Source organism: Macadamia integrifolia, chromosome 14 (assembly GCF_013358625.1).
Source record: "Macadamia integrifolia cultivar HAES 741 chromosome 14, SCU_Mint_v3, whole genome shotgun sequence".
Lineage (NCBI taxonomy): Eukaryota > Viridiplantae > Streptophyta > Magnoliopsida > Proteales > Proteaceae > Macadamia > Macadamia integrifolia.
In genome coordinates, this window is record NC_056570.1 from 8,195,484 (window position 1) to 8,208,301 (window position 12,818).

A 12,818-nucleotide genomic window follows, 5' to 3' on the forward strand; every position below is an offset into this window, starting at 1 on the left:
CCATTAAATCATACTTGAGATGTCGCCAAGGATTAAAGTATCGGTATCGGTCGCCGTATCGGTCGGCCAAAATTAAGATACGTATCGGAGAGTATCGTATCGTATCGGAGATACACTAAGATACGCTTAAGATACACACATAAATGGATATGAAACATTTTTTTAAACACTTTTGCATAAAGAGTTATTAAAAAAAGCTATTGATAACATGTATTATGCATAAACACTAAATTGAGGGTATCGTACTAAGAATTCAAAGTTTGTAGTTGTCCCATAAATGTAAAATCCTTATTCCCAACTTTGATTTCCACTTTAGTTAGAGAGAAATATGGCTGACAGCAACTTTGGAACAAAAACTCTTCAAAAAATCGTGTTTTTCTGAAAAATTACCCATCTTGGCCATTATATAACCGATACGTACCGATATATATCGATACTCATCGATACGTGCCAATATATACCGATACGTACCGATCGATACATACCGCTCGATACATACCGATACTCACCGATACGTACCAATACATACCGAAACGTATATTTTACCTCAATTTTATAATTTTCATAGTCGTATCGAGGCATATCTATCGTATCGATGTGTATTGGTGGTGTATTGATGCATATCGGTATGTATTGTAGGATATATATCAATACGAAAGGATTTTAAAAATTTCATGTATCGTATCGATGTGTATCGTATCGGTCGGTTAAATTTAAGATACGTATCGGAGGGTATCGTATCGGTATCGGAGATACTTAAAACCATGGATGTCGCAAATCCCATTCTTCAGCCTTTTACCATATTATGATTCTCCCAATACCTATTTGATTGTGATTTCATAGTTCATAAGGTCAAGGGATTAGAGATGTACAGTGCAAATTCACTTTGAATTTTGTATTTATCTTACCACCACCCCTCTCCTTCCCTCCAAAAAATGAAGAAAAAGGAATACCCCTTATGCTGTGTATGAAAATATGATACTAGTTTTTAACATAATATAACTTCTAGCTTCATACAAAACTTCAAAGTTGCAATTTGGGCATGCACACTTTTATAGCAGCATTTTGTGGTGCTTCCTTCTACTTGGAGGTGTTTTATTAGTGCATCAGATTAGGCGTAGTTGTTTTTTGCCTTCTATATTGTAAAGAAATATGGATTTCCACAACTCCTTATCTACTTTTTTCCTTTTAATGAATAACTGAGTATTGAAAAGCAAGAGCACATGGTTTGATGAGTTCCATGTACAAATGAACATCGATCTTCTTATTAATGGTTGCCATGCAGTGTCTGAAAACAGTTTTTTTTTACCAGGTACCTGAGTGAACAAAAGCTCCCAAAAAGAATGTTGAGGCTGCGAAATAACATCAGCACTGATGATTGTCGGAATGCCAGTGCTGAGGAGGGAAGTAGCGATTCTGATGCTGTAGGAGATGAAGGGTCACATAAAACACTGGAAGACACACAAACTTGTCCACTTGAATTAGGGGATCTCCGTGTTATAAGCTTAGGTGATTTTTAATATTTTGGATTTTCCCATCTATTGATAAAGATTTTAATTTGCGCGATAGACCATTACACTGCAATACTGATGTTTCATGTGCATTACATTGAGTATCATGTCATCATCAATGAATAAGTAGTTAATTGCATTATCCTGATTGAAAATAATTGAGAGGGACTGGGGATTACTCATTCTTCTTTGTCTGCACATAATTATGTTGCAGGAAAGATTGTCAGGGACTCGGATCATTTTCAAAATGATCGGTACATCTGGCCTGAAGGTTATATAGCTCAGAGGAAGTTTACTTCCATGTCAGGTGAAGTATTTTATCTGATGCTAAATAAGTTTCACTTGTATTTTTTTTTTTGGGTAGCATTCCAGTGTGTTATTTCCTTGTTGCTTTCATTTGTTAGCTGTTTCATCATTTTAGGAGGTCTTTATTGTTTATATTATTTTTTTGTTTTTAATCAGATCCAAGTGTAAGTACCTTCTATAAGATGGAAGTGCTGAGAGACCCTGAATCAACATTTCGACCTCTGTTCAGAGTTACAGCAGATTCTGGAGAACAGGTTAGTTGTTTCATATGTATTTCCTTTTTCTTTCTTTTAGAGTTTGGCACTCTTTGCTGATGCCTGAAACATATTATTGCATTTCTTTTGTGATTTTAAGGGAAATGTGGTCTTGTTCTTAGAATTCCAATTTTCTGAAGTGGGGTTTCTTTATTCTATACATTATTCCTTCTTGCAGTTTCTATTTGACTGTATTCTATGTACTCCGACCTCATTAGAATCGTGATGGGAAAACTGGCAATCTTATGTCCATGGCTAGCACAGTTAGAATGTCAAGGAAACAACATATAGATGCCTCTTGGTTGCATAGGAGATAATGGGTCTGGGTAGACTTGCTGCCATTGCATAATGTTTTTGGTCAATTAGACTCTGAAACTTGTTATTGGGGAAATGGCCTAGATATACTAGATAAGATAATAAATTTCAAAAACAGTAGGGTTGACATTGTTTCACATATAGTTGTCATGGCGTCAAATCGATCCAAGGCGGTGGAGGGGTGGCTAATCGATTTGGCCATGAATTGCCCGTTATGGCGTTGCCATGGCGGTCAAATCGCCTATGTGTAATTTTTTATTTTCCCTATTTTCTAAAGTTATTTAGTATGCTATTTTTTTATTTCCCCTATTTTCTAAAGTTATTTAGCATGCTACAAGCCTACAATATATACCCTATAACATATAAAACCAACATTAAGCAACATTAAATCATCAAAAATCAACATAGCCCTATCAAAATCACCCTACATTTTACAAAAAGTTGACCGCCTAGTGAATCAAGCGTGACCTGGCGTCCATGGCGGTGCCATAGCGACGCCTATCAGCCAATGACGACCATCATTTGTGAGTCACGTAAATCGTACCACTGCCATGAACTTCTTTTTCTGCCAGGACGCCAAATCGCCGCCTTGGCGACGCCTAGGCGACACCATGACACTATGGTTTCACACCTACTTTTCTTGTAAACCTACTTGTTTTGTAATTATTGTTTTAATCTAGTAGATCTAGGAAATTTTCTCATTGTAATTTTTTCAGCTAGTATATTATTTGATGTAAAGGGGTGGCAGAACAGAACCCCCTTTGGAATGGTGTATAAATTCAACTTATGTGTTCTAATGGATAAGCATTCACATCTGTTTTTTGTTATTGTAAATATATATATTTTTTCAGCCTAACAAATGTTACATACTCAATTTTCTGTTCATTGCATGGATTTGAGTGTGTTAATAAATCATGTGAGATGTATGCCAGGGTCTAGACTTAGATCTCTGGCTTAACTGGGCTAATGGTGGGTGTGGGATCAACTCCTGCCATTGCTACAGGAATACTCTGTCGACGCCCAATAAGGATGCTGGATACAATGTTTAGCTTATGTATTATTGACATGTGTATCTCTGTCGGTATATTTTCACCGTCCTGATTTGGGTTGTTACTGAGTTTTCTTTGTGGTGTTGGCTATGTGAGATTCCAATTTGCTAATGGTGGCATTGTTCATGAGGTAGGGGTAGAAAATATGTCAGACGACGGGATCCACATTGCATTTGTTTATTTCTAGTGTCACAATTTCCTGATCTGATATAATTTCATTTTGATGAGTACATTTCTATTTGCAGTTCAAAGGAGCTACTCCATCTGCTTGCTGGAACAAAATTTACAGGAGGATAAGAAAGATACAGGACAATTTATCTAATGTTGTTAGTGCCAGAGATGGAGTGCAGATGGCTAAAAAATATGGTTCTTACATGTTTGGGTTCTCGAACCCTAAAGTTTTTGATCTTATACAGGTATTTATTTTTTATTTTTTAATTTATTGTTTCGTGTATAAGTGATATTAATGAACCACTATGGTGGTTTCTGTTTCATGATGTATTATCATCTGATCAACCTTTGCCATGGTATGATCTACTGTCTTTCATAAGTGGGCTAGATCCTCTTCTATAATTTTACCCGAGTTTGTTTTCATATTTGATCACCATAGCTTATTATTCTGAAGTTTATCTCCTGATTATATTTTGATTTGCTTATATTGATTGATTACGATTTTATAACATAAGATGCCTTCAACATGGATTGTGTTTAATTTGGGTTTAAGTTTATTCTTCTTCATGTATGTAGTTAGAAAATTGGAATTAAATACATTGAAAAGATTATTGCTCATGTAATGAGTGCTTTGAGCACAAAAGGTGGGTATTCCCTGGGTGGATCTTTGATAGATGGATAAATAAAATCATTAGAGCCATTCATTGAAGGCTTCCCCCGAGGGGGGGGGGTTTGTATATTCAGAAGATATGTTGGAGCTATTTTGGTTATCATATTCTGTGCCCGCATGGAAGAATTGAAAGCTGTTTTTGGGTTGCATTAATGGATATTGTCTGGGGTATTTGGGAATTGGGAAGAGTTATTCTAGAACTTTTTAAGGTTAATCTTTAAAAAAAAAAAAAAAAAAAAAAAAAGCTGAAAAAAAGATCTATATCAAAAACTTTTTATATGATTGATTTAATGAACTTATATGAAAGCTCTTTCTTGAATTCTTAGAAGGCATTTACTCCTGTCTCAATTTGACTGTCCTCTTTGAAAAATTCCAATCTTTTTGGGAATGGTGGTTGAAGCTAAAAATGCTAAATACCCATATTATTTCCAATATTTCATACTTCTTTATTTCCATGTAGAAATTCGTTTCCCTCTTATTTTTTAAATACTGAAATGTGTTGATAAATGAAAGGGTAGCATAGCGAACTTATGGGGGATCTATTATTTGTTTAATACAGTGAACAAACAGTTTGGGATAGGAGGGGAAAAAAAAGAAGAAAGGAAAAGAGTGCAGCATCTGTCAGACAAAGAGTTTCATTTTTACATGGTTCTGACTGATTTAAAATCGAGTGAACTACTGGCATTATTTGTACGTGGTGGAAGCTAGCATTTGGAAGCATTTTCACTCACTCACATAAACTATTCGAAGTGTCAGTCCTGATTTAAATTATTGACACCTGGCTATGAAAACATAATTGATTGTTTATGTCACCTTTGACTCTTGGCAAATATTTCCTGGTTAATCCTTCATATATTTTTTGGTGGGTAAATTCTTGCTGTTCTCTAGTTAATGATTGGGTAGTTTATTATCTTGTTCACTTGATGCAGATGCCTTGGCTTGGTTGGACTGAACTAACCCACTATGGAGGCCTAAGCCAAGACACAACCAACCCAAACCGATTTTCTGGTCTGGCAAGGGTTGATAGTTGATAATAGGGGAAGCAATCTTAGTTTATTTGATTTTCTAAATTGTTTTAGAAGTAGATAGGTAGGGTTTCCTTTGCATTTAGTCAGTTTCTATTTTTCAATTGCTTTCCAATTTTATGTAATGAGTTCTTCTTTAAATTGCTGTAACACGATCATGGAGAGGAGCTTTAGTAATTAAAAGAAAGTTTCGAGTGGAGTTCTACCCTGGTGGGTGTGGCTGGGCCTGCTGGCCTTGTGTGTCTCCCTTCTTCTTCTTCTTCTTCTTCTTATTATTCTTTTCTGATTTTCTTCTCGGTTTCCCAGTTAGTCAAGTGTAGCAGCCCAACGAGTTAGTTTGAGATTTGGATAGAGGTAACAAACCCTAAGTCGATTCAGGTGGTTGAATCTGAGGTCGAATTCTTTCCTGATTTTTGAGTTTCATAGGAGATTTTGGGTAGTTTCCTGCAGAAACTGACGAAACCTGCGAAAAGGAACTTTTGACCTTTTACGTTTGAAACCATGGTTTTATTACTAAAGCTGTAAAATAAGAGAGAGAGGGGCTGCCCACTTCTATTCTTTATAGAGAGCTCAAATCAGCTATTACAAGTATTACTGCAAGTAAAATATAAGTCCTACTAGGAATAGGAATCCAAAACATAAAAGGAGTCTGTGGCTTCGCACCACGCCTCCTCCCCTTTTCATCATGGACTTCTAACACTTCCCCGCAAGCTGGAGCATAGATGTTAATCATGCCAACTTGTTACAAATATAGTCCACTCTACCACTCCCCAAAGAAGTTACATATATAGGCCTCTCCCCAAAGATGTTACAATTATAGGCCACTCTAGTACTCTACCACTCCCCAATGACTTAGTGAAAACATCGACAAGTTGTTCTCTTGTGCAAACATGACTCGTAGAATTACTCAGACTTTGCACTAGACCTAGCCACCATAGCTTGCTTTTTGCTCTTCCAAGACACATGATTACCACCAAGAAAATACAATACCCAAAGTTGATCGCATATCAGTGTAAAGCAAACCACGACCTGGAGCCTTTTTGAGATATTGTAGAATACGAATAGCAGCATCATGAGATGTTCGTGGAGAAGAAAGAAATTGATTCACAACACTGACATGAAAGGCAATATCAGGCCTAGTCACCATCAAATAGTTCTGCTTTCTCACCAATCTTCGATATTTCTTAGGATCATCTAGCAAGTCACCACTTTCAATTGTAAGCTTCACATTTGGATCCATAGGAGAATCCAAAGGCTTAAACTCTAACATTCCAGTCTCTGTCAGCAAATCCAGAACATATTTCCTCTGAGAGAGGGAAATACATTTTTTTGACTGAGCAACCTCAATGCCCAAGAAATACTTCAACCGTCCTAGATCCTTGGCCTGAAACTTCTGTTGTAGATGTGTTTTCAGACTTTTGATCCCTTCAATATCGTCTCCAGTGATGACAATATCATCAGCATAAACAACAAAAAATATCCTTCTTGTGCCAGATCTCTGATAGAACGCTGAATGATCATTGTCACACCTTGATAGACCAAACTAACGAACCACATCAGTGAACCTGCCAAACTATGCTTGAGGAGACTGCTTCAAACCATACAGCGATTTCTTTAGTTTGCACACCATATCAGACTTCCCCTGAGCAACAAACTTGGTGGTTGCTCCATATAAACCTCTTCATGTAAATCACCATTAAGAAAAATATTCTTCACATTGAGCTGATCCCAAGTATGATTGTATCCAAAGCCAATAACTCCTCTTCCATAGCTGTTCTCCAGCCAGGACTAGACAATGCCTCTGCAACGGACTTAGGAATAGGATGATAAGATAAAGTGGAAAGACAAGTATGAAAAGAGTAAGACAGAACATAATAAGAAAAAAAATTAGAAATTGGATGTTGGGTACAGCTCTGAACACTCTTACGCTGTGCAATGGGAACATCAATATCAGAAATGGAAATTCTTGGATCAGGGACCATAGATGAAGATGACGAGGTAGGAATTGTAGAAACAGGGAGGTGCAGAATCTGTATAAGGACGAAGAGTGTAGATGATCGTACCGACGGGTGGTGGAGGCATAACTGTGGAAGGTGGTGGCACCACTGGTGGAGGTGGTGGTGGCACCACTGTATCTGCAGTATCCTGTGGAGAATAATTTGAATAACATATAAGGGAAGATCATCATCCATTCCACCAGTGGTGGCACCACTGTATCTGTAGTATCCTGTGGAGAATAATTTGAATAACATATAGGGGAAGATCATCATCCATGTTAGATACAACAACGGAGCCATCAGGATAAGAAACAGACTCAAAGAAGGATTCATCAGCAGTAACAAAATATTTTTGAAGTGTAGGGCAATAACAACGATAACCTTTTTGAGTGTGTGAGTAACCCAAAAAGATACACTTAAGAGCACGTGGATCCAACTTTGACAAACTGGGACGATGATCACGAATAAAACAAACACAAAAAAAAATACGAGGAGGAAGAATAAATAAAGGGTCAAAATGAAATAGCAGAGAATGGGGAATAGCACCCTGTAATAATGATGAGGGAATCCGATTTATAAGATAACAAGCTGTTAAGACTACATCTGACTAGAACAGTTTGGACACTTTCATCTCTAACAAAAGAGACCGAGCAGCCTCCATTAAATGCCTATTCTTCCGCTCAACAACATTATTTTATTGGGGTGTGTCTAAGGAGGAAGATTGGTGTATCATACCCCATTCACCTACAAACTGAGATAAGTATTCCTTGGCATTATCACTTTGTAAAACCTTGATAGTGATATTAAACTGATTCTGAATTTTGACAACGAAGGCACAAAAAATAGGAAATAACTCTGAACGATGCTTCATCAAGTAAACCCAGGTAACTTTAGAATAGTCATCAACAAAAATAACAAAATATCGAAGTCCTAATTTGGAAGTAATGGGACAAGGACCCCATACACCCAAATGAACCAAAGAAAAATGGTGTGCAGACCATTTATTGACTCTAGGTGGATAGCTAACACGGTGAAGCTTCCCAAACTGACACGACTCACTATCTAAAGTGGAAATAGAATGGAAATGAGGATCAAAGTTTTGTAAACTCTACAAAGACGGATGTGCTAGTCAACAATGGATTTGATGGGGGATGAGGATACTTGAACATGCAAATAGAATGCTAGTCAACAATGGATTTGATGGGGGATGAGGATACTTGAACATGCAAATAGAAGTAGAATTGTCTTCAAACAGATAAAGCCCCCAACTCTATGACCACTACCAATCGTATTCTTTGGCTTAAGATCCTAAAAAACACATGAATCAGGAGAAAAAGTTATGGAACAGTTATAAGCTCGAGTAAACTTACTCATAGTTAAAAGGTTAAACGGATTGGTAATAGAAGAATAAATGACAACGACAAAGAAGAGTTAAGACGAATATTTCTAGTGCCTTTAACTTTGACAACGATACCATTAGCCAATGTGACAGTAGCATAAGACTCTTGAAAGGAGGAAAATATACCTGACATACCAGACATATGATCTGATGCGCCTGAATCAATTATCCAGGGTCGAGAAGATGAAGAAAAACATGCAGTAGCATTACCTGTCTGGACAAAAGTAGCAGTGGAATGTTGATGAGACAGAGTTTGAAATTGAGTATACTATGCAAATTCTTCATCTGTCATCTTGACCATTTTTCCTTTAGATTTTCTAGGCTGAGAAGATCCAATAACTGCTGCTGAATGTAAATTGTTTCTGAGGAGGTTCACCATGAAGTTTTCAAAAAAAGTGCTACATATGTCCTGGTTTACCATAATGGTGGCATGTTCATGCTGCCCCTGAACCATATGAAGTGTTGGAAATATCAGAAGGTTGACCCTTATTACTTCCATTGCTAGTATTACGAACCCCACCTCGATTATTATTCGGAGACACAAGAGTGGAGCTCTCCACTATTGTAGGTGCAGGATCATGAGAATTCTGTCGAGCTACTCGTAAGATTCGAGAGAAAATATCTGCAAGAGAGGCCACTTTATCACCTCCAACCGGATAGCATTACACTCTGGTCCAAGTTCACCCAAGAAACCCATAACTGCGAGCTATTCCCGTTGGTTCTACATCTTCTTAACATCACTACTAATAGGAAGTAAATAGTTCAACTTATACATTCTCTTGAAATCAGTAAAGTATTGAGTCAGAGGTTGATCCTTCCAATCAACCCTATAAAAATCCTGAGAAAGCTTATAAATACGGGAAGGTTGTTCTGTCCAGAATACAAAACGTTCAGATAATCCAGTAACTCCTTCACAATATCGATGTGAGTAACAATATCAATGATATAGTTATCCATCGAGTTCAACAGTTGGCCCAAAATACTTGCATTAATAATGTCCCACATATCATCTTCAGCAGGTTTCCCCTTTGTAAGATGATCTTGCTGTTCACGGCCAGTTAACATCAATTGTACAATTTTCTTCCATTGTTGAAAATTGGCAGCTCCTACAAGTTTCTTCTTTGTAATTCTAGGAGTGGATGAGGATATCACCTCAGTAATAACAATTTATGGTTTAGTGTTAGCCATTAAAGCAAAAGAGAATTACCAGAGAACAGAGAATCAGAAAACAAATCACACAATCGATTGATCTTATGTAACTGATCAATCCTAATAGAAGAACAATTGAATTGTAGACAAAAATTCACAAAATCACCAAATCAGGAAGAATTAGCTCAAATTGCAAAACTCTATTTCAGGTGAATCTATGGATACCTATAGTTTGGGATGTAGGCTTTGATGGAACTAAAAAATGGATCGAGTGTTGCTGGGTAGGTGGGGAAGAAAACCTCCAAAGGGTTCTTCACTTTGAGCTTCGAGCAGAGAGATATGACCAAAATCGATTTTGGTATAGTGCCAAAACCCTGACAACTTTCATTGATTTTTCCACCTATTGAATACTTCAATCTTCAATCCATAAAACCAAACCAGCAATCACTGCAATTTCTTAGAGCTAATCCTTCACACTATATGATTGGTTGCAGCTTAATCAATTCCTTTATTCAAAAATCCAGCCAACTAGGGGATGAAACCACCCGCTCTAAAAATCGTGGAGCCTAGGGAGAACTAGTAACAACTTGTGATGGAGAGAGGTTGCTACTGATGGGAGAAGAAAGAGCTTTGATCGATTTTTGCTTGAGGATGAAGGCTCTGATAGCTTGTAAAATGGGAGAGTGCAAGTCCTGTGATTTGTGCAAAGGAGTACCAATAGTTAGATTGGAGCTGCCCACTTCTATTCTTTATATAGAGCTCAAATCAGCTATTGCAAGTCCTATTACAAGTAAGATAAAAGTCCTACTAGGAATAGGAGTCCAAAACATAGAAAACTAACATAGGCTTACTTGCTTCTAATTTAGACATCAGTCCTAGTTGAACTAGGACAATCCTAGTTGTACTAGGAAAGCACCAAGGGAGGAGCCTGCAGCTTGTGCAGGACTCCTCCTCTCCTTTTCATGATGGACTTTTAACAAAAGAAATGTAATGCTTTCACCGAAAAAAAATATTGGACCGCAATTTTGACTGAAATCTGGACATTTCCCTGTATTGCATAGCATTTCGTTGAAACTGAAATAATTTGTGAAATTTCACGAAATCTTGAACTATACCATCTGATGACAGTGTGTTCTTTGAAACTTTATAGTCCTTATATTGAACTTAGGCAATTTTCACATGCCTCAAAAGCACTACTTATGTCTATTAGCTTTCTACTTTTTCATATTTGATTTGCTCTACCTTCTATTACGGTGACAATCTCTTGGTGCTGTAGCAGGAGTTGTCAAATTCTAGAGTGTCCTCAAAGTACTCTGGATGTAAGTTTCCCTCTGAAGGTTATGGGGACCTTCCGGTTGGTTACAGACCCGTTCATATTGACTGGAAAGATCTTGATAAATGCAACGTCTGTCACATGGATGAGGTGACATTTTTCTTCCATTCCTTTGTTGACAAGCTTTCTCTTTTTCTATAGCTACTTTTGCTTATTTTCTTTGTAAACTGCCATTTATTTTGTTCGCTTGGCCTTTTTTCCTTTCAAATTTTATATTTAATTTTCTTTTAAGTTTTTAATTTCATATGGATGGAATTGGCTTATCATGAATTCTTTTTCCCCCAGGAATATGAAGACAACTTGTTTCTGCAGTGTGATAAATGCCGAATGATGGTATAACTTTCTCATGTGATCTTAGGTTTGCACACATTTAAATGGAATACTTGTATATTGAAAGCAAACATATTGTCTGTCTTGATTTTTCTGTTTTCCGGTTTCTAAGTTTTTTATTTTATTTTTTATGTATATATGTATAATGTGTGTGTGTGTGTGTGTGTGTGTGTGTGTGTGTGTCTGTGTATATATATATATCTATCTATGTATATATATTTATTATGTACTCAGAATCTCTTAAAATTTTCTGGAATAAGGAATTATCTTTAGGGAGGGGGTTCTCTGAGCTAATGGTAAGGAGAACCCACCAATCAGGGGCCGGGTTATGGTTCGTCAGGGCAGGAAGAGAAATACTTTTTCCTCATCTTCATATTTAATGATTGATCAGGTCCATGCAAGATGTTATGGTGAATTAGAACCTGTTGACGGGGTTGTATGGTTGTGCAACCTATGTCGACCAACGATGGCCAAACATCCTCCGCCTTGCTGTCTTTGTCCTGTCGTAGGTATATTAATGTTTGAAAGTTTTTTCAGTTGTACTTTATAAATTTTCCATCACTAAATCTGGTAATTGGATTTCTTTTAGGAGGTGCCATGAAGCCTACAACCGATGGACGCTGGGCTCATCTAGCTTGTGCTATATGGATACCTGGTTCGTCAGCTTGCATCAGAGAATCTGGTTGTTTGTTTAGAATTACAAGTCATATACTCTGCTTGTTTTCTGACTCACCCCAGTATTCTGCAGAGACTTGCCTATCAGATGTCAAGAGAATGGAGCCTATAGATGGGCTTAACAGAATCAATAAGGTAATTAGTTATTTATTTTCCGTGTCATGGCCACCATTTTGAGTCATGTCCATGTGGACAGTTAGTTTTGTTTAGCTGACTTGTGGATTAGCTACTTGCATAGTTGTCATGGTGACCCAAGGCATTGGCAGGCGCCTGGACATCAAGGCAACACCAACAAGGCGCCTTGACAACTATGGGTACAATATGTCAAAATTTTTATTTAAATTCAATTAAATACCATCCCATGTATGTCCATGAATCCTTGAGCTTTTCAACCGTTTTGTGTATGCTCATTCACCTTACCGTAGTACCTAGATTTTCAAAGCTTTATTTTTCCACTTGATAAACTTCATTTTTGCTGAAACTTGACATGTTGGCAGTAGACGTTGGGGTTTTCCCTTCCACAAAATTTGGGCCCCATCTGATTTTCCATGTGAAAGAAATTTGGACTGTTTTGGAAGGGCTTCCAATATGGGCCATGCTTGTGATCTGCCATATTTTTGGAATGTTGTCAACT

At 37.2% G+C, this 12,818-nt stretch overlaps 1 protein-coding gene across 3 annotated transcripts in view; it reads left to right on the forward strand.

The window, feature by feature from the left end:
* Positions 1–12,818, forward strand: part of LOC122061091 (histone H3-lysine(4) N-trimethyltransferase ATX1-like) — a 54,495-nt gene that overhangs the window by 18,194 nt on the left and 23,483 nt on the right. For 2 of the 3 annotated variants that reach the window (XR_006134559.1, XM_042624277.1), the window contains exons 7-15: positions 1,313–1,509; positions 1,726–1,818; positions 1,974–2,071; positions 3,681–3,851; positions 11,123–11,269; positions 11,465–11,512; positions 11,901–12,018; positions 12,099–12,164; positions 12,258–12,319. Coding sequence is in view for 1 of the 3 variants with exons in the window: in XM_042624277.1 (XP_042480211.1) it covers positions 1,313–1,509; positions 1,726–1,818; positions 1,974–2,071; positions 3,681–3,851; positions 11,123–11,269; positions 11,465–11,512; positions 11,901–12,018; positions 12,099–12,164; positions 12,258–12,319 (1,000 nt within the window). In the remaining 2 variants the exon portion in view is untranslated. The remainder of the gene's footprint in view (positions 1–1,312; positions 1,510–1,725; positions 1,819–1,973; positions 2,072–3,680; positions 3,852–11,122; positions 11,270–11,464; positions 11,513–11,900; positions 12,019–12,098; positions 12,165–12,257; positions 12,320–12,818) is intronic. The other variant, XR_006134560.1, reaches the window with a different exon arrangement.